At 32.0% G+C, this 19,220-nt stretch overlaps 1 protein-coding gene across 6 annotated transcripts in view; it reads left to right on the top strand.

Moving 5' to 3' along the window:
- The window catches only part of LOC148949182 (uncharacterized), a 235,625-nt gene that overhangs the window by 49,137 nt on the left and 167,268 nt on the right, over positions 1-19,220 (top strand). For all 6 annotated transcript variants that reach the window (XR_016142109.1, XM_089093222.1, XM_089093226.1 and 3 more), the window contains 2 exons: positions 4,261-4,479; positions 6,059-6,230. Coding sequence is in view for 5 of the 6 variants with exons in the window: in XM_089093222.1 (XP_088949348.1) it covers positions 4,310-4,479; positions 6,059-6,230 (342 nt within the window). In the remaining variant the exon portion in view is untranslated. The remainder of the gene's footprint in view (positions 1-4,260; positions 4,480-6,058; positions 6,231-19,220) is intronic.

The following is a 19,220-nucleotide window of genomic DNA, read 5'->3' as shown; positions in this document are numbered from 1 at the left end:
GCTATAGGACTCTCCTCCTGAGAAGGAAGATTGAAGTTCCACTGTATTAATGAACTCCTTGCTCATTATTTGTTGCTTTCATTATGGTAGTTATTTAATTCAGTTATTCATATTTCAGTTAGTTATTTCACTTTTGTTGCATCACCATCAGCTCAATGCCACATATGCTTAACCTTTTCAAAAAGCTCCTTAACCAGATTAAAAAAAAAAAAAAAAGTTTTTTCAACTAAAAGTAAGGACCAACATTAAAACTTAAAACGGACAGAAATTATTACGTATATGAGGGGGTTCGCCCCCTAGTCAATACCTCGCTCTTTACGCTAAATTTGTTTTAGTACTTTCAAAAGAGCTATCTATTCTAATTAAACGGCCTTTGTGATTCAGGGGTTTGTGGTTCGAACAAAATTCGAGCTTTAGCGTAAAGAGCGAGGTACTGACTAGGGGGAGAACCCCCTCATATACTTAATAATTTCTGTCCGTTTTAAGTTTTAATGTTGCTCCTTACTTTCATTTGAAAAATACTTTTTTTTTATTTAATTTCCGTTCGTTTTTTTAAATAATGCTGGGAAATCCGGTGTCCCCTTTATAGAAATTTCTTATCCACCATGAAAAAATCCTCCATGAGAAGATCCTCCCACGCAATCCCTTCCTCCACCCCTCTACCCCCTCCCACCAGAAAAACGCCTCCTGAAAACGTCTGTAAACTTCCCAATAAGCAATACTATATGTAAACAAAGGGCAAAGTTTATAACTTGCAGCCCTTCCCCTGGGGACTGTGGGGGATTCAGTCATCCTCAAAGACATATTTATTATATTTTTGACTATGCTGAACAAAATGGCTGTCTCAAATTTTGATCGGGTGATTTTGGGAAAAAAATGAGCGTGGGAGGGGGCCTAGGCGCCCTCCAATTTTTTTTGGTCACTTAAAAAGGACACTAGAACTTTTAATTTTCGTTCGAAAAAGCCCTCTCGTGATATTCTAGGACCACTGGATCGATACGATCACCCCTGGGAAAAAAACAAAAATCTTTCTTCTGGCAAAAATACAAATTCCACATTTTTGCAGATAGGAGCTTGAAACCTCTGCAGTAGGGTTATCTGTTACTCTGAATCTGATGGTTTGATTTTCATTAAGGTTTTATCACTTTTAGGGGATGTTTCCCCCTTTTTTCAAAAATACGGATTTTTTTCAGACTCGTAACTTTTGATGGGTAAGACTAAACTTGATGAAACTTATATATTTGAAATCAACATAAAAATCCGATTCTTTTGATGTATCTACTGTTATCAGTTTTTTCCGTTGTTACTGAATTCCGTTTTTTAGAGTTTCGATTACTATTGAGCCGGGTCGCTCCTTACTTACAATTCGTTACCACGAACTGTTTGATTCATTAGTGATGCCAAAAAAGAAATTATTGTCTTTCATCAAGGCTGTAGAATGCACCATTTTGGCTGAATGATGTTGTTGGTTTAACAATTAGTACTGCGTTTGAGTTACCATCTCTGTCAATACGATAAAGCATTTTGACATTCAATATGACACTTTTGGGCCATAAGAAAATGAATAAAAAACATAAAACTAATTTAGAAACCAAAAAACGTGAATGATTTTTATATTTTTAATTTTTTTTTACAAATTTTTCTCAAACGTCATGGATAGCCAGTATGGTCTTCTGATTTAAAATTATCCTTGTTACTTTGTTTCTGAGTTGTTTTTTTTTAAAGGTCATGAATAGCCAATGTGGTCTAAGAAGGTATGGTATGCCCGTATTCATTTTCTGTTGGTTTTTTCTCCTCAACTAATCCTAAAAGTTTCAGCTTAATACCCTCAGCCTTCCTGAGATCAAACAGGTCAAGCGAAACTTGTCTCAAGACAAAGGTTAAAGCCCTGAATTCAAGTTTAGAATTAGATATATGTATCACACACAGAAAAGAAAACTTGAAATTTTTCTTAGGAGCAACCAGTAAAGAACAAACTATGTTGTCATCACTTTTACTCAAGCTGCCTTCTAGAGCACGTAAGCTAAATATTCCCTAACAGCAGTTGTAGTAGTAGTGTTAACATGAACTATCCTTCTGGCTAGTTCAATGTCCCTCTCAATATATCCTGAAAGTTTCAACTTTAAACTCTAATCTGTCTCTAAGATAGTATTTATGTGCCCTTTTGACAATCGCATGCACAGTTAGTTTTGATTTAATTCAACATACCCCTTAGCATTTTCTAGAAATTTCACCGTAATGCTCTTACCCCTAGTATCTGTCACAAAAGAAGTAGCAGTTGCAGTAATAGTAGTAGTAGTGTGTTCATATTGTATTTTAATCAATTGATCATCACCCTCGTAATTCCCTGAAAGTTCCAACTTAATACACTAAGTCATTCGTGATATGCACCCTTATTACAAACCTACACGGACACAATATGTTTTGATTTTTAACACACACTAAACATTCCCTGAAAACTTCACATGAATACCCTTGGTCTTTTTGGACACCTAAGGTAAAACATGCCCCCCTTTTCAGATAACAAATTTTATTTGTAAACAATGAGCAAACTGCTTAATTTACAACCCTTGTCCCAAGAGTTGTGGGAAATTGTAATCAATAGAGAAATATTATTGATCCTTTTAACTATGTTGAACAAAATGACGGTCTAAAATTTTTGATCAGATGTCTTTGGGGACAAAAGGAAGTAAGAGCACTTTCCTAGTTTCTACAACAAACCCTTCCATATGAAGTACCTTAGTGAAAAAAAAAAATAAAGCATAATACCCACTTTTTTCTTTATTTAGTGAAACTAAGAAAAAAAGGACATATCAGTACTGCTTATGCAAAAAATAATTTTCTTTGTTGTTCAAATTGAGGGTTTGACTTTTCTGTATGGGAGTTTTGACAATGAAATTCCAATGGTGCAATTTTCATTTCGATCTGACACCAGCTTCGAAAGTTTTTAGGCTATTGTTCGAAATTCCTATACGTTATACGACAATTTCTATACGACAAAAATAAATCAAGTATAACAAGTATGCATATGACATAAAAACAAATTCAAAAGCTTTGACAAGAACATAAAAAGGAATAAGCAAGGGAAATGATAAAGAAGACACACAGATGAGAGACAAGACATTAATTTTTAAAATATCTGTCTTGAGCCCAAAGTAGACAAATTCGCACTTTTGAGTCCAAAGTAGAAAAAAAAACTCAACACGAAGACAAAAAAAAAACAAAAAAAAAAACGATTAACAGCAAAGAAACTAGCCAATAAATTAAAAAGAAGGTACCGTCCTCGTCTGGAGTGGGAGGGTGTCATAAAGAAAGATTTTAAGAAAATAGGAACTTCCTGGGAGGGTGTAAAGAGGGATGATGTGAATAGATTTGGATTGAGAAGAAGCGTGCGTAACTGTGTTGGCCTCAGGCGGCTTGGTGCTGCGGTGAGTTGTTAGTAGTTAGCAGTAATAGAAAGAATGCATTAGCATGTTACAAAACTAACAAGTCATTTGCTTAATAAATTAAGTCAATATGTCATGTAATAAAATTTGCCGAAAAAAGAGAGAGCGAGAGAGAGAGCCACAACATGTCAAAAATATCTAAACCCCACATATCTATATAGAGACCAAAATATCTATATAGAGATTTAAGTCTACCTAAAGTTTATTCGAAAAGTCTACCAAAAATGTCTAGCTTAGTCTAACTGAGAGGTTAAGGTCTCCTAAGGGAGAAACATGAAGGGAGCAGTTCAAATAATAAAACAAAGGAAATTATTGGGTCGTTTTTATTATTGTTTTCAGTAATATATGGTACAAGTTTTTCCATATCTGGAGACAAAGCAATGTATAGGAGATAAGAAAGGCCAAGAAACAGTCTGGGATTGCTGGATCCTGGCTGGGGGAGTTTCTTTTGGGAAAATATTTCCAGGCATGAGTTTGATAATGCATTTTCTGAAAAATGATGGCACAACATAACTCTTATACTCAAATGTTCTTAGGCTAGTTGAAAAGTATTAGCATGTCCGAAGTTATAGGTATACGATTAAACTACTGCGATGGATTATTAGCCTCTTCTGTGATTTAGGGGACAAAACAAGTCCCTTCAAAGTTTCATATCTAGAGAAATAGCTACAGATGGGAACAAAATAAGCGTCGACATTTTTTATCCCCTTCCAAAAAAGAATCTTTATTCAAAAGATGGGCTTATATGTACCTATTGTGTTAAAGATACCGTGGTTTAAGATACCTATTGCATTGTATCTCATTTTTTTTTCAGGTATCATCAATATGCCAAAGTGATTGTTATATTTCATTCCCCTTGAAAAATGGATGACCCTCCAATAGTACATGAAAAAGATGATAATTCATCTCCAGATGAGGATATTGATGGTAAAACAGAAACTCACCCTGTTGGTGAAGAACCTGGAACATCTTCAGCTTTGTTTTACAGAGCTTTACTTGATGAGTATGAAAAAGCTAAAGATGAGTTACACAAGTAAGTAAGCTTTTCATACAGTATAATTGATTTATGGTAGGATTACAATATATTTTAACGGTTTCATGGACTAGAGGAAGGCACATCTATCCCCCTCTTTCTGAGGAGTCTTTTGTCCTTATAAAGAGAGAGAGAGAGAGAGAGAGAGAGAGAGAGAGAGAGAGAGAGAGAGAGAGAGAGAGAGAGAGAGAGAGAGAGAGAGAGAGAGAGAGAGAGAGAGAGAGAGAGAGAGAGAGAGAGAGAGAGAGAGAGAGAGAGAGAGAGAGAGCGAGAGAGAGAGAGAGAGAGAGAGAAAATATTTGTTTTGAAAATTTGATTTTACAAATTCAAGGCTCAAAAACTTTTCGGTTTCCTAAGGTGAAAAGTTTTTGACCAGCGTGGGGGAGAATTGAACCCAGACTCTTCCACCAGTGTAAATACATCTAACTTATAGTTAAGATCGAGGTTTTAAATGGGCTGTAGCCCTCATTTAGTTTTTTCAAGCTTGAAGTTTAACATGAAAGACTGCTTTTATTGTTTTGTTTTATCTTTATTTGGTTTAAATCTGTATTTTTTTACGATATTTATATCAAAGTAAAATATGAATAGAAAATTAGGTAATAATAATGAATATGTTTGATTAAAATTAGGACCAATGCCATAACTTGCACAAATTAGCTCGAATAAGAGAGAAACCACGATTCTTCTTCGCACCACTCCACTTAACGTCAAAGTGGAACCTTTTCTTAATTTAAAATTTACTCTAAGTAAAATTTACTTCAGGAACAGTTTTACAAATACCTTATTTGGCAATTTGTTTGCAATTGTATTTCGGGTTAATTGAGATTCTATGCTTGCTTTAGATCTTGCCATAAATTTTACTTATATTTAAAATTGATGTTGACCCTCTAGAAGAAAAAAGAACGTGATGATGATATTTTAAGTTCATTACAAAACGATCTTAAAAGAATATAAAAAGAATGGTACATTAAAAGGCAAAATTCAGCTGGACAATCTTTTAAAAAATAAATAATTCATATGTTTTTTTTCATTTAATTGTCATAAGATGTTTTACATTTAGCGGCATCGTCTTCTCATTTTGAACGCTAGATAAATTATCAGTGTATGAAATAGGCTACGGTCTTTAACGCTTTGATTTGTGTTCTATTTATTTTGTGTCACATAAACGAAACATATGAGCTAAATATTCAGGCCTATATAAGCAAATTTGCAGTAGTGAGTTCATCAGAAACTAAACTTTGAAATAGTCGTAACCTTATCAAGACATCTGGCAACTGTGTGCAACCCTTAAGGTGAGAAATACTCGATTGTCTTCAGGTATAAAAGTAAAAACGTGTACTTTTTGTGGGGATCAGAAACTTATGGAAAGTTCAGGTCCAGTTGTGGCCCTACGGAGGCAATTCCGCTACCCATTGTATTAAATCACTTCATTGTTTTCAGATTAATGATGGGCTGAGAGTTGCGAACGCTTACCAAATATATAAAGTAATATTGTTTAAAACAGTATTCCAAGACTGAAGCATGTGTAAATTTGAAATGAAAGTATGAAATTTTTAATGTAAAGTATTTTCTCTTTTAGATTAAGAGAAGAAAATCGTCAGATAATTGAGAATAAAGACGTCATATTACAACGACATCAAAGCCAGATTGACGACAGAGATAGACAGATTGCACGTCTGGTTAAGGAGAAATGTGACGTTCAGAATTCGGAGATCCGGACTAGGTCAGAGCTTAAACAACAAGTTGATGTTGTAAGTATCATATCTAAGTATAAAATAAAAATTTAATGATAGACATTTTTCTATACGCTTATCTGGTTGAGAAGGACTTGTCTTTTCTTCTTGTCGGTCGTTCGAGTAACCCGCCCCTTCCTTCTTTTCCTGGAATATATATACTGCGGGAATTTTCATTCTATGTGATAGGAATTCAAGGGAAAACGTTCTCATTGGTTGGTTTTATTTATTTGGCTCTCTTATTCATGTTGGCTTTCATAGGTTGTTATCCTTGAAATTCCCGAGCAAGTACTTCAAGTAATTTCAAGGATAACAGCCTATTGGAGCCAACATGAATAGAGCTAATTCAAAGGAATACGTTCTCATTGGTTGTGTTTATTTATTTGAGTCTCTTATTTATGTTGGCTCTCAAAGGCTGTTATCCTTGAAATTCCTTAGCAAGTACTTGTGTAGATCTAATTCAAAGTAGTATTGTAAAATTTGATGTTTTTATTTATTTGGCTATAAAAGTCTTGTTTGCTCACAATAGCTTGTATCCTTTAAATTAACTTTAAAGAACATGTGTATAGATAAGTCAATGTAGTGTGTTATCTTTTGTTTTTTTTTATTTATTTGACTCTTATTAATGTTGGCACAATTAGTCTGGTATCCTTGAAATTACATAGCAACTACTTGTGTAGAGCTAATTCAAAGTAGTATGTTATCATTGGTTGTTTTTATTTATTTGACTCTCTTATTCATGTTGGCTCCAATAGGCTGTTATCCTTGAAATTCCTTAGCAAGTACTTGTGTAGAGCTAATTCAAACGAGTATGTTCTCATGGTTTTTTTTTATTTATTTGGCTATATTATTCATTTTTGATAAAATAGTCTTGTATCATTGAAAGTAAATTGCAAGTACTTTTGTATATCTAATTCAAAGTAGTATGTTCTCATAGGTTTTTTTTTATTTATTTGACTATAAGTTTAAATGTGGCTCAAAGAGTCTGGTATCAGTGATTTTACTTTGAACGTACTTTTGTAGCGCTACTTCACAGTAGTAGGTTCTCATTGGTTTTTTTTTTAGTAGTTTTCTCTATTAGTACTATTTGCTACAAAATGGTGGTATCATTGAAATTCCATATCAAGTAATTGCGTAGAGCTAATTCAATGTATTGTGTTCTCATTGGTTTGTTTTATTTATTTGTCTTTTTTAGTCATGTTGTCTCAAAAAGGCTGTTATCCTTGTAATTCCTTAGCAGTTAATTTTGTAGAGATAATTAAAAGGAGTATGGTCTAATTGGTTTTTTTTATTTATTTGACTCTCTTATTCATGTTGGCTCTCAAAGGCTGTTATCCTTGAAATTCCTTACCAATTACTTGTGTAGAGCTAATTCAAAGGAGTATGTTCTCATTGGATATTTTTATTTATTTGACTCTCTTAGTCATGTTGGCTCCAATAGGCTGGTATCCTTGAAATTCCATTTCAAGTACTTGTGTAGAGCTTATGCTAACTAGTATGTTCTCATTGGTTGTTTTGTAGTAGTTTACTATCTTTTTACGGGTGGTTAAATTATTATGGTATCATTTATCTTCACAATATAGTAAGTGTGTATAGTTAATATAATCTAGTATGGTCTAATTTGTTTTTTTTTATTTATTTGACTATCCTATTCATGTTGGCTACAATATGCTGGTATCCTTGAAATTACATATCAAGTAATTGCTTAGATATAATTCAAATTAGTGTGGTCTGATTGGTTTTTTTTTATTTATTTGACTCTCTTATTACGGTTGTCGAAACTTGTAAGGTAAAAATTAAAGTCATTTTCAACTTATTTTGTCGAGAAAATTCATTCTAGTGTGATATATTTTGTTTTTTTTTATTTATTTGACTCTCTTATTCCTTTTGTCCACACATGGATGGTATAATATAAAGTCCTTTGCAACTTCGTTTTTACATCTAATTCAATGTAGTAGGTTCTCATTGGTTGTTTTGAAGGTGTTTTCTCTCTTATAATTGATATCCCCACTATTCTGGTATCATTGAATTTACATAGCAAGTACTTGCGTTGATCTAATTCAAACTAGTATGTTCTCATTGGTTTTTTTTTAATGAGTTTACTCTCTTATTCATGTTGGCTCCACTAGTATGTTATCCTTGAACTTCCCGAGCAATTACTTGTGTAGAGCTAATTCAAAGGAGTATGTTCTTATTGGTTGGTTTTATTTATTTGGCTCTCATATTCATGTTGTCTCCAATATGTTGGTATCCTTGAAATTCCTGTTCAAGTACTTTTGTAGAGATTATTCACAGTATTGTGTTCTCATTGGTTGTTTTGAATTAGTTGAATCTCATATTTATATTGTCTCCAATAGGCTGGTATACTTGAAATTCCTTAGCAAGTACTTGCGTAGAGCTAATTCAAATTAGTGTTTTCTCATAGTTTTTTTTTATTTATTTTACTCTCTTATTCATGTTGGCTCTCAAAGGCTGTTATCCTTGAAATTCCTTAGCAAGTACTTGTGTAGAGCTAATTCAAAGTAGTATGTTCTCATTGGATTTTTTTATTTATTTGACTCTCTTATTCATGTTGGCTTTCATAGATTGTTATCCTTGTAATTACGGAGCAATTACTTATGTAGAGCTAAGTCAACAGACTACGGTTTTATTGGTTGTTTTTATTTATTTGACTCTCTTATTTTTTTTTGCCCAAATAGGCTGTTATTCTTGATATTCAAGAGCAGGTCCTTGCGTAGAGCTAATTCAAAGGAGTATGTTTTCATTGCTTGTTTTTATTTATTTGTCTCTATTATTCATGTTGGCTCTCAAAGGCTGTTATCCTTGTAATTCCCTAGCAAGTACTTGTGTAGAGCTAATTCAAAGGAGTATGTTCTCATTGGTTGTTTTTATTTATTTGACTCTCTTATTCATGTTGGCTGTCAATAGGCTGTTATCCTTGTAATTCCTGAGCAATTACTTGTGTAGAGCTAATTCAAAGGAGTATGTTCTCATTGGTTGTTTTTATTTATTTGGCTCTCTTATTCATGTTGGCTTTCATAGGCTGTTATCCTTGGACTTCCTGAGCAATTACTTGTGTAGAGCTAATTCAAAGGAGTATGTTCTCATTGCATGTTTTTATTTAATTGTATCTCTTTTTCATGTTGCCTTTCATAGGTTGTTATCCTTGTAATTCCTTAGCAATTACTTGTGTAGAGATAATTCAAACAAATAAGTTCTTATTTGGTTTTGTTATTTATTTGTATCTCTTATTCATGTTGGCTCCTAAAGGCTGTTATCCTTGAAATTCCTTAGCAAGTACTTGTTTAGAGTTAATTCAAAGGAGTATGTTCTCATTGGATGTTTTTATTTATTTGACTCTCTTATTTATGTTGGCTCCAATAGTCTGTTATCCTTGGAATTCCTAAGCTAGTAAGTGCGTATTTATTAGTATAAGTTGTATTGTCTCATGTGTTGTTTTATTTATTTGGCTCTCATAGTTAGGGGGGCTCTATGTCTTGTTACAATGTACGTAATGAGAAAGTACTTGCGTAGATAGCATACAATGTAGTATGGTATAATCTGATGTTTTTATTTATATTACTATATTATTCATGTGGGCTCCCATAAGCTTGTATAATCTGATGTTCTGAGATAGGTAGGTTTGTTAGTTTATTCCAAGAAGTTTTGTCTCTTGTGATGTGTGGTTGAAAGGTGAGCTCTTTTTCATTGTGCCCCAAATGTATATTTATACTTGTACTAATTTTTATCTAAATTGTGATTTTAAAATAAAAACGCATAAGTTTTTATTTTGGTTCGTTTTTTATTTTAAGCTAATAGACAGGTGGTACCCAATGGTCTTGGATCATTTAATGTAACGTGATAGTAAGGTGGTTGTTCTACGTTAAAGTAGTATGTTCTCATTTGTTTTTTTTTATTTATTTGACAATATTATTAAGGTTGGCTCCCAACGTAGGGGATAAATTACCATAACTATAACTTACGTGTGTAGAGCTAATTCAAAGGAGTCTGTTCTCATTGCTAGTTTTTATTTATTTGGCTCTCTTATTCATGTTGGCTCTCAAAGGCTGTCATCCTTGAACTTCCTTAGCAATTACTTGTGTAGAGCTAATTCAAACAACTAAGTTCTTATTTGTTGGTTTTATTTATTTGAATCTCTTATTCCTCTTGGCTCCAATAGGCTGGTATCCTAGAAATTCCTTAGCAAGTACTTGAGTAGAGTTAATTCAAAGTAGTGTGTTCTTATTGTTTTTTTTTATTTATTTGTCTCTCTTATTAATGTTTGTTCCAATAGTCTGGTATCATTGTAATTCCTGAGCAAGTACTTGTGTAGAGCTAATTCAAAGGAGTATGTTCTCATTGGTTGTTTTTATTTATTTGACTCTCTTATTCATGTTGGCTTTCAATAGGCTGTTATCCTTGGAATTCCTCGAGCAAGTACTTGTGTAGAGCTAATTCAACGTATTGTGTTCTCTCTGGTTTTTTTTTATTTATTTGGCTCTCTTCTTCATCTTGGCCCCAATAAGCTGGTATCATTGAAAGTCCTTTGCAAGTAATTGCGTATAGTTAATTCAAAGGAGTATGTTCTCATTGTTTTTTTTTTATTTATTTGTCTCTCTTATTATTGTTGGCTCCAATAGGTTGTTATCATTGAAATTCCCTAGCAACTACTTGCGTAGAGCTAATTCAAAGGAGTATGTTCTCATTGGTTGTTTTTATTTATTTGACTCTCTTATTCATGTTGGCTCCAATAGGCTGTTATCCTTGAAATTCCCTAGCAAGTACTTGTGTAGATCTAATTCAAAGGAGTATGTTCTCATTGCATGTTTTTATTTATTTGGCTCTCTTACTCATGTTGCCTTTCATAGACTGTTATCCTTGGACTTCCTTAGCAATTACTTGTGTAGAGCTAATTCAAACGAATACGTTCTTATTGGTTGGTTTTATTTATTTGACTCTCTTATTCATGTTGGCTCCAATAGGCTGTTATCCTTGAAATTCCCGAGCAAGTACTTGTGTAGAGATAATTCAAAGGAGTATGTTCTCATTGGTTGTTTTTATTTATTTGGCTCTCTTATTCATGTTGGCTTTCATAGGTTGTTATCCTTGTAGTTTCTGAGCAATTACTTGTGTAGATCTAAATCAAAGGATTATGTTCTCATTGTATTTTTTTATTTATTTGGCTCTCTTATTCATTTTGCATTTAATAGATTGTTATCCTTGGAATTCCTGATCAATTTCTTTTCTTGAGCTAATTCAAACTAATAATTTCTTAGTTGTTGTCTTTATTTCTTGGACTATCTTAGTCCGGTTTTTTCAGAGATTATTTTATAATCTTAATTAAAGATCTATTACTTTTTTCGAACTAATTAAATGGAAAATGATATAATTGTTTGTTTTTATTTATTTTTCTATATTATTCATGTTGTCTTTCAAAGGTTGTTTTCGTTGTAATTCTTGAGCTATTACTTGTGTTGAGCTAATTCAAACGAATACGTTCTTATTGGTTGGTTTTATTTATTTGACTCTCTTATTCATGTTGGCTCCAATAGGCTGTTATCCTTGAAATTCCATAGCAAGTACTTTTGTAGATCTAATTCAAAGGAGTATGTTCTGATTGGTTGCTTTTTTTTATTTGACTCTTGTATTCTTGTCGTCTTTCATAGGTTTTTATCCTTATTAGTTCTGAAACAGTACAAGTTATGTTTTTATTAACCGGATGATTGTATATTATGCTGTTTTTATTTATTTGGATCTCTTAGTCATTGCTGCTCTCATAGGTTTTGCTAATAGTAAGACCCGAGATCTTTCTATTTTTGATTTTATTACAATGATCCTGTTCTAATTTGTTGTTTTTATTTATTTGGATATTTATTACATTTTTGCTTTCATAGATTTTTATAATTGTTCTACCTGTGAACTTACTTGTTTAGAGATAATTAAAACGAATACGTTCTGATTGGTTGGTTTTATTTATTTGAGTCTCTTATTCATGTTGGCTCCAATAGGCTGTTATCCTAGAAATTCCTTAGCAATTACTTGCTTATAGCTATTTTAAAGGAGTATGTTCTCAGTGTTTTTGTTTTTTTAATTTTCTCTCTTAGTGCTTTTTGTTAAAAGAGGGTGATATAATTGAACATCAAGAGCAATTAGTGGCGTAGAGATAATTCAAAGTAGTAAGTTATCACTGCTTTTATTTATTTATTTGTCTCTATTATTCATGTTGGCTCTCAATAGGTTGTTATCCTTGGAATTCCTGAGCAATTACTTGTGTAGATCTAAATCAAAGGAGTATGTTCTCATTGGTTGTTTTTATTTATTTGTATCTCTTATTCATTTTGGCTTTAATAGGTTGTTATCCTTGTATTTCCCGAGCTATTACTTGTGTAGATCTAAATCAAATGAGTATGTTCTCATTGGTTGTTTTTAATTATTTGGCTCTCTTATTCATTTTGGCTTTCATATGTTTTTATCATTGGAATTACTGAGCAATTACTTGTGTAGAGCTAATTCAAACTAATAAGTTCTTATTGGTTGGTTTTAATTATTTTACTCTCTTATTAATGTTGGCTCAAATAGGCTGTTATCCTTGAAATTCCATAGCAAGTACTTGTGTAGAGCTAATTCAAAGGAGTATGTTCTCATTGGTTGCTTTTATTTATTTGTCTCTCTTATTCATGTTGGCTTTCATAGGGTGTTATCCTTGTAATTTCTGAGCAATTAATTGTTTAGAGATTATTCAAAGGAGTATGTTCTCATTGGTTGTTTTTATTTATTTGACTCTCTTATTCATGTTGGCTCTCATAGGTTGTTATCCTTGAACTACTTGATCTATTACTTGTTGTGATAGTCTTCCAAGAAAGTCTTTTGTAGTTTTGTTTTTTTATTAAATGAAAATATTAGTTATGTTTTCTCAAATGTTCTTGTTACCATTAACTTCCCTTTATATTAATTTCGTTTGACTCATAAAAAGGTGTCTGTGCACAGTGGATGTTTTTATTTATTTGGCAATAAAAGTATGTATTTATTTACAATTTTGTTATCCTTAGAATTTCTGAGCAATTACTTGTGTAGATCTTAATCAAATGATTATGTTCTCAGTGGTTGTTTTTATTTATTTGTATCTCTTTTTCTTTTTGGCTTTCATAGGTTTTTATCCTTGTAATTCCTGAGCAATTACTTTTGTAGATCTAATTCAAAGGATTAAGTTCTAATTGGATTTTTTTATTTATTTGTCTCTCTTTTTCCTTTTGCCTGTAATAGATTGTTATCGTTGTAATTCCTGAGCAATTACTTATGTTGAGATAATTCACTCGACTACGTTTTGATTGGGTGGTTTTATTTATTTGACTCTCTTATTTCTGTTGGCTCCAATAGGCTGTTATTATTGAAATTGCCGAGAAGGTACTTGCGTAGAGCTAATTCAAAGGAGTATGTTCTCATTGGTTGTTTTTATTTATTTGACTCTCTTATTCTTGTTGGCTTTCATAGGTTGTTATCCTTGGAATTCCTGAGCAATTACTTGTGTAGAGCTAATTCAAAGGAGTATGTTCTCATTGGTTGTTTTTATTTATTTGGCTCTCTTATTCATGTTGCCTTTCATAGTGTGTTATCCTTGGAATTCCTTAGCAATTACTGGTGTAGAGCTAATTCAAACGACTAAGTTCTGATATGTTGTTTTTATTTATTTGACTCTCTTATTCATGTTGGCTCCAATAGGATGTTATCCTTGAAATTCCAGAGCAAGTACTTGTGTAGAGCTAATTCAAAGGAGTATGTTCTCATTGGTTGTTTTTATTTATTTGTCTCTTTTATTCTTGTTGGCTTTCATAGGTTGTTATCCTTGTAATTTCTGAGCAATTACTTGTGTCGAGCTAATTCAAAGGAGTATGTTCTAATTGTTTGTTTTTATTTATTTGTATCTCTTATTCATTTTGGCTATCATAGTTTGTTATCCTTGGAATTTCAGAGCAATTACTTGTGTAGATCTAAATCAAAGGATTATGTTCTCAGTGGATGTTTTTATTTATTTGTATCTCTTTTTCATTTTGCCTGTCATAGGTTGTTATCCTTGTAATTCCTGAGCAATTACTTGTGTAGATCTAATTGAAACGAATACGTTCTTATTGGTTGTTTTTATTTATTTGACTCTCTTATTCATTTTGGCTCAAATAGGCTGTTATCCTTGACATTCCCGAGCAATTACTTGTGTAGAGCTAATTAAAAGGAGTATGTTCTCATTGGTTGTTTTTATTTATTTGACTCTCTTATTCATGTTGGCTTTCATAGGTTGTTATCCTTGGAGTTTCTGAACAATTACTTGTGTAGATCTTAATCAAACGAGTAAGTTCTAATTGGTTGTTTTTATTTATTTGGATCTCTTACTCATTTTGGCTTTAATAGGTTGTTATCCTTGTAATTCCAGAGCAATTACTTGTGTAGATCTAATTCAAAGGATTAAGTTCTCAGTGGTTTTTTTTATTTAATTGGATCTTTTTTTCATGTTGCCTTTCATAGATTGTTATCCTTGTAATTCCCGAGCAATTACTCGTGTTGAGCTAATTCAAACTAATACGTTTTGATTGGTTGGTTTTTTTTATTTGACTCTCTTAGTTATGTTTGCTGCTATAGCAGGTTATACTTGTTATTCCAGAGCAGGTACTTTCGTAGAGCTAATTCATAGGAGTATGTTCTCAGTTCTTGTTTGTATTTATTTGTCTCTATTATTCATGTTTGCTCTCAGGGGGTTTTATCCTTGGACTTCCTGAGCAATTAGTTGTGTAGATCTAAGTCAAAGTATTATGTTCTAATTGGATGTTTTTATTTATTTGGCTCTCTTAGTCTTTTTGGCTTTCATAGAGTGTTATCCTCGTAATTCCTGAGCAATTACTTGTGTAGAGCTAATTCAAACGAATACGATCTTTGTGTTTGTTTTTTTATCTTTGACTCTCTTAGCCCTGTTTTTTGCACGATGATGTTCTAAATTATCGTCCAGATATCTGAAGGGTTTTTATCGACTTCAAAGTATTAGGGTCTTAGGTATAGGTTGTTTTTATTTGTATATATTATTCAGCTTTGCAGTAATGTGTTTTTATCATTTGACTTCCTTATAAATTACTTGTGAATATCTAATTCTAACGTCTTATGAAGTTTTTGGGTTTTTTATATCTGTTTGTCTATTATTCCTTATGTCTGCAATATTCTTTTATAATTGTAATTCAATAGCACGTACTTGAGTAGAGATAATTAAAATGATTCGTGTATAATTGGTTGTTTTTTTTTATTTTGATCTCTTATTCATGTTGGCTTTCATAGGTTGTTATCCTTGGAATTCCTGAGCAATTACTTGTGTTGAGCTATTTCAAAGGAGTATGTTCTCATTGGTTGTTTTTATTTATTTGGCTCTCTTATTCATGTTGGCTTTCATAGATTGTTATCATTGTAATACATGAGCAATTACTTGTGTAGAGCTAATTCAAACGAATACGTTCTTATTGGTTGGTTTTATTTATTTGACTCTCTAATTTATGTTGGCTCCAATAGGATGTTATTCTTGTAATTGCCGAGCAATTACTTTTGTAGAAATAATTCAAAGGAATATGTTTTCTTTGCTTGTTTTTATTTATATGTCTCTCTTATTCATGTTGGCTTACATAGGTTGTTATCATTGGAATTCATGAGCTAGTACTTGTGTAGAGCTAATTCAAAAGAATAAGTTATTATTGTTTTTTTTTATTTATTTGACTCTATTATTTATGTTGTCTCAAAGAGGCCGTTATCCTTGAAATTCCCAAGCAAGTACTTGCGTAGAGCTAATTCAAAGGAGTATGTTCTCATTGGTTGTTTTTATTTATTTGACTCTCTTATTCATGTCGCCTTTCATAGGTTGTTATCCTTGTAATTACAGAGCAATTACTTTTTTAGATTTAATTCCAAGGATTATGTTCTAATTGTTTGTTTTTATTTATTTTGATCTCTTATTCATGTCGGCTGTCATAGGGGGTTATCATTGGAATTCCTGAGCAATTACTTGTGTTGAGATAATTCAAATAAGTTTGTTCTTATTGTTTGTTTGTATTTATTTGGCTCTGTTATTCCTGTTGGCTTTCATAGGGTGTTATACTTGTAATTCCTGAGCAATTACGTGTGTTTATATAATTCAAAGGATAATGTTATAATAGGTTGTTTTTATTTATTTGGCTCTATTATTCATGTTTTCTTTCATAGATTGTTATCCTTGGAATTACTGAGCAATTACTTGTGTTGAGCTAATTCAAAAGACTACGTTCTTATTGGTTGGTTTTATTTATTTGTCTCTCTTATTTATTTTGGCTCCAATAGGATGTTATACTTTATATTCCAGAGCAATTACTTTCGTTGAAATAATTCAAAGGAATTTGTTTTGATTGCTTGTTTTTATTTATTTGGCTCTATTCTTCATGTTGGCTGTCATAGTGTGTTATCATTGGAATTCTTGAGCTATTACTTTTGTAGAGCTAATTCAAACGACTAAGTTCTAATTGGTTGGTTTTATTTATTTGACTCTCTTATTCATGTTGGCTCCAATAGGCTGTTATCCTTGAAATTCCTTAGCAAGTACTTGTGTAGAGCTAATTCAAAGGAGTATGTTCTCATTGGTTGTTTTTATTTATTTGTCTCTCTTATTCATGTTGGCTTTCATAGGTTGTTATCCTTGGAATTCCTGAGCAATTACTTGTGTAGAGCTAATTCAAAGGAGTATGTTCTCATTGGTTGTTTTTATTTATTTGGCTCTCTTATTCATGTCGGCTTTCATAGGTTGTTATCATTGGATTTCCTGAGCAATTACTTGTGTAGAGCTAATTCAAACAAATACCTTCTTATTGGTTGGTTTTATTTATTTGACTCTCTTATTCCTCTTGGCTCCAATAGGCTTGTATCCTAGAATTTCCTGTGCTTGTTCGGTTTTATATAGTATTTAAAGGAGTATGTTCTCATTTGTTGTTTTTATTTATTTGACTCTCTTAGTCATTTTGGTGCACTGATTCTTGTAGCCTTTACATTCCCGATAAATTACTTTCTAATGTCACTTACTAATGATGCTGTTCTCATTTGGTTTGGTGAATAATAATGATATTTTATTCTTTATTTCTTTACGTGGTTTGTATAAATATACATCAGTAGAACGAAATGTTGAAGATTTTATTACTAGATTTATGTTCTCTTTTGTTTTGTTGAAGAATATTAATATATTCTTCATTTCGGCTATCATAGGTTGTTATCATTGGATTTCCTGATCTATTACTTGTGTTGATCTAATTCAAAGTAGTATTTTATAATAGGTTTTGTTAAGTTAAATTTATATCTAATTCAAGTATTATTTAATAGTTTGTTATCATTTTAATTACTGAGAAATTACTTGTGTAGATCTAATTCAAACGAATAAGTTCTTATTGGTTGTTTTTAATTATTTGTCTCTCTTATTCATGTTGGCTCCAATAGGCTGTTATCCTTGAAATTCCAGAGCTAGTAGTTGCGTAGAGCTAATTCAAAGGAGTATATTCTCATTGGTTGTTTTTATTTATTTGTATCTATTATTCTTGTTGGCTTTCATAGGTTGTTATCCTTGGAATTCCTGAGCAATTACTTGTGTAGAGCTAATTCAAAGGAGTATGTTCTCAATGGTTGTTTTTATTTATTTGGCTCTCTTATTCATGTTGGCTCTCATAGGTTGTTATCCTTGGAATTCCTGAGCAATTACTTGTGTAGAGCTAATTCAAACGAATACGTTCTTATTGGTTGGTTTTATTTATTTGACTCTCTTATTTATTTTGGCCGCAATAGGATGTTATCATTTAAATTCAATAGCAGGTACTTTCGTATAGCTAATTCATAGTAGTATATTCTCAGTGGTTGTTTTTATTTATTTGTCTCTTTTATTCATGTTGGCTTTCATAGGTTGTTATCCTTGTAATTTCTGAACAATTACTTGTGTAGATCTAAATAAAAGGAGTATGTTCTCATTGGTTGTTTTTATTTATTTGGCTCTCTTATTCATGTTGGCTTTCATAGGTTGTTATCCTTGGAATTCAATAGGCTGAATTCCTGAGCAATTACTTGTGTAGAGCTAATTCAAAGGAGTATGTTCTCATTGGTTGTTTTTATTTATTTGACTCTCTTATTCATGTTGGCTCCAATAGGCTGTTATCCTTGAAATTCCTTAGAAATTACTTTTTTATATATAATTCATTCTAGTTTTGTCTCTGTGGTTTATTTCAGTTATTTGTCTCTCTTATTCCTTGTGTCTGACATTTTCTGTTATTAATGTATGTAAAGAGCAATTACTTGCTTAGATCTAGTTCAAAGTATTCGTGTCTCATTTGTTGTTTGTATTTATTTGTCTCTTTTATTCATGTTGTCTTTCATAGGTTGTTATCATTGGTATTTCTGAGCAATTACTTGTTTAGATCTAATTCAAAGGAGTATGTTCTAATTGGTTGTTTTTATTTATTTGTATCTCTTAGTCATGTTGCCTTTCATAGGTTGTTATACTTGTAATTCCCGAGCAATTACTTGTGTAGATCTAATTCAAAGGATTAAGTTCTCAGTGGTTGTTTTTATTTATTTGGCTCTCTTTCTAATTTTGCCTTTCATAGGTTGTTATCCTTGGAATTCCTGAGCAATTACTTGTGTAGAGCTAATTCAAACAAATACGTTCTTATTGGTTGGTTTTAATTATTTGACTCTCTTATTCATGTTGGCTCCAATAGGCTGTTATCCTTGAAATTCCCGAGCAAGTACTTGTGTAGAACTAATTCAAAGGAGTATATTCTCATTGGTTGTTTTTATTTATTTGTCTCTATTATTCTTGTTGGCTCTAATAGGTTGTTATCCTTTGAATTCCTGAGCTATTACTTGTGTAGATCTAATTCAAAGGAGTAGGTTCTCAATGGTTGTTTTTATTTATTTGGCTCTCTTATTCATGTTGGATCTCAAAGGCTGTCATCCTTGGAATTCCCTAGCAAGTAC

This window comes from Artemia sp. Qi Xiang Cuo, chromosome 8, assembly GCF_049724085.1.
Source record: "Artemia sp. Qi Xiang Cuo chromosome 8, ASM4972408v1, whole genome shotgun sequence".
NCBI lineage: Eukaryota > Metazoa > Arthropoda > Branchiopoda > Anostraca > Artemiidae > Artemia > Artemia sp. Qi Xiang Cuo.
Note: the sequence above shows the minus strand (reverse complement) of the source record. Positions and strands in the feature narration are given on the sequence as shown.